We start from the raw sequence: 594 nt of genomic DNA on the forward strand, positions 1-594 counted from the left end.
GGGGACTGAGGGGACAGAGGACACGAGTAAACAAGCACACTTTGTAAGGCATCACACACAGATGACTGTCTGCATTCGCACCTTCGGTGAGCGGCGCGGGAAGGACGCCAGACTGCGGCAGAGGCGGAGCTGCTGTGGCGGCTCGCGGGGACTCGGGGCTCGTGTCGGGGACGGAGCTCTCCGAGGCCTCGGTCTGGTCCGGGAAGGCCGTCACGGATTCTGGAGTCCAGGCTGTTGGAGCTGCGAAATACTCCGGAGTTTCACTGACGCCCAGATCCGTGAAATCAAGCGATTCGTTTCGATCAGCAGACGTGCCGTTTGTGTCTCTGAGTGTGATATTAACGTTTCCTGTAGTGTTCGTGTCTTCACTGCAAAGCGCGGTTTCTAAATATATCAAAATAATAAGACCACACAACACCGCCATGCTTGGATACTGCGCGTTGTCATTGGTATCCAGGAAGTGAAATGCATTGTGGGATTGCGAGTGAAGGCTATGTAAGCACTATGTGACTTTTTCTGTGTTCAAAATTTGCTAAATGTATATAATAAGCGAGTACATCATGAATTCGTCTTCCAAACCGCGTTTTTGTCTTA

At 51.3% G+C, this 594-nt stretch overlaps 1 protein-coding gene across 1 annotated transcript in view; it reads right to left on the reverse strand.

Moving 5' to 3' along the window:
- LOC107576798 (tectonic-1-like) overlaps positions 1–424 on the reverse strand; it is a 6,006-nt gene extending 5,582 nt beyond the window's left edge. Inside the window, exon 1 of the mRNA XM_016262930.1 lies at positions 60–424. Within this exon, the coding sequence (XP_016118416.1) occupies positions 60–424 (365 nt within the window). The remainder of the gene's footprint in view (positions 1–59) is intronic.
- Between the last annotated feature and the right edge of the window lie 170 nt (positions 425–594).

Source organism: Sinocyclocheilus grahami, unplaced genomic scaffold (assembly GCF_001515645.1).
Source record: "Sinocyclocheilus grahami isolate Dianchi unplaced genomic scaffold, SAMN03320097.WGS_v1.1 scaffold4362.1, whole genome shotgun sequence".
Classification (NCBI taxonomy): domain Eukaryota; kingdom Metazoa; phylum Chordata; class Actinopteri; order Cypriniformes; family Cyprinidae; genus Sinocyclocheilus; species Sinocyclocheilus grahami.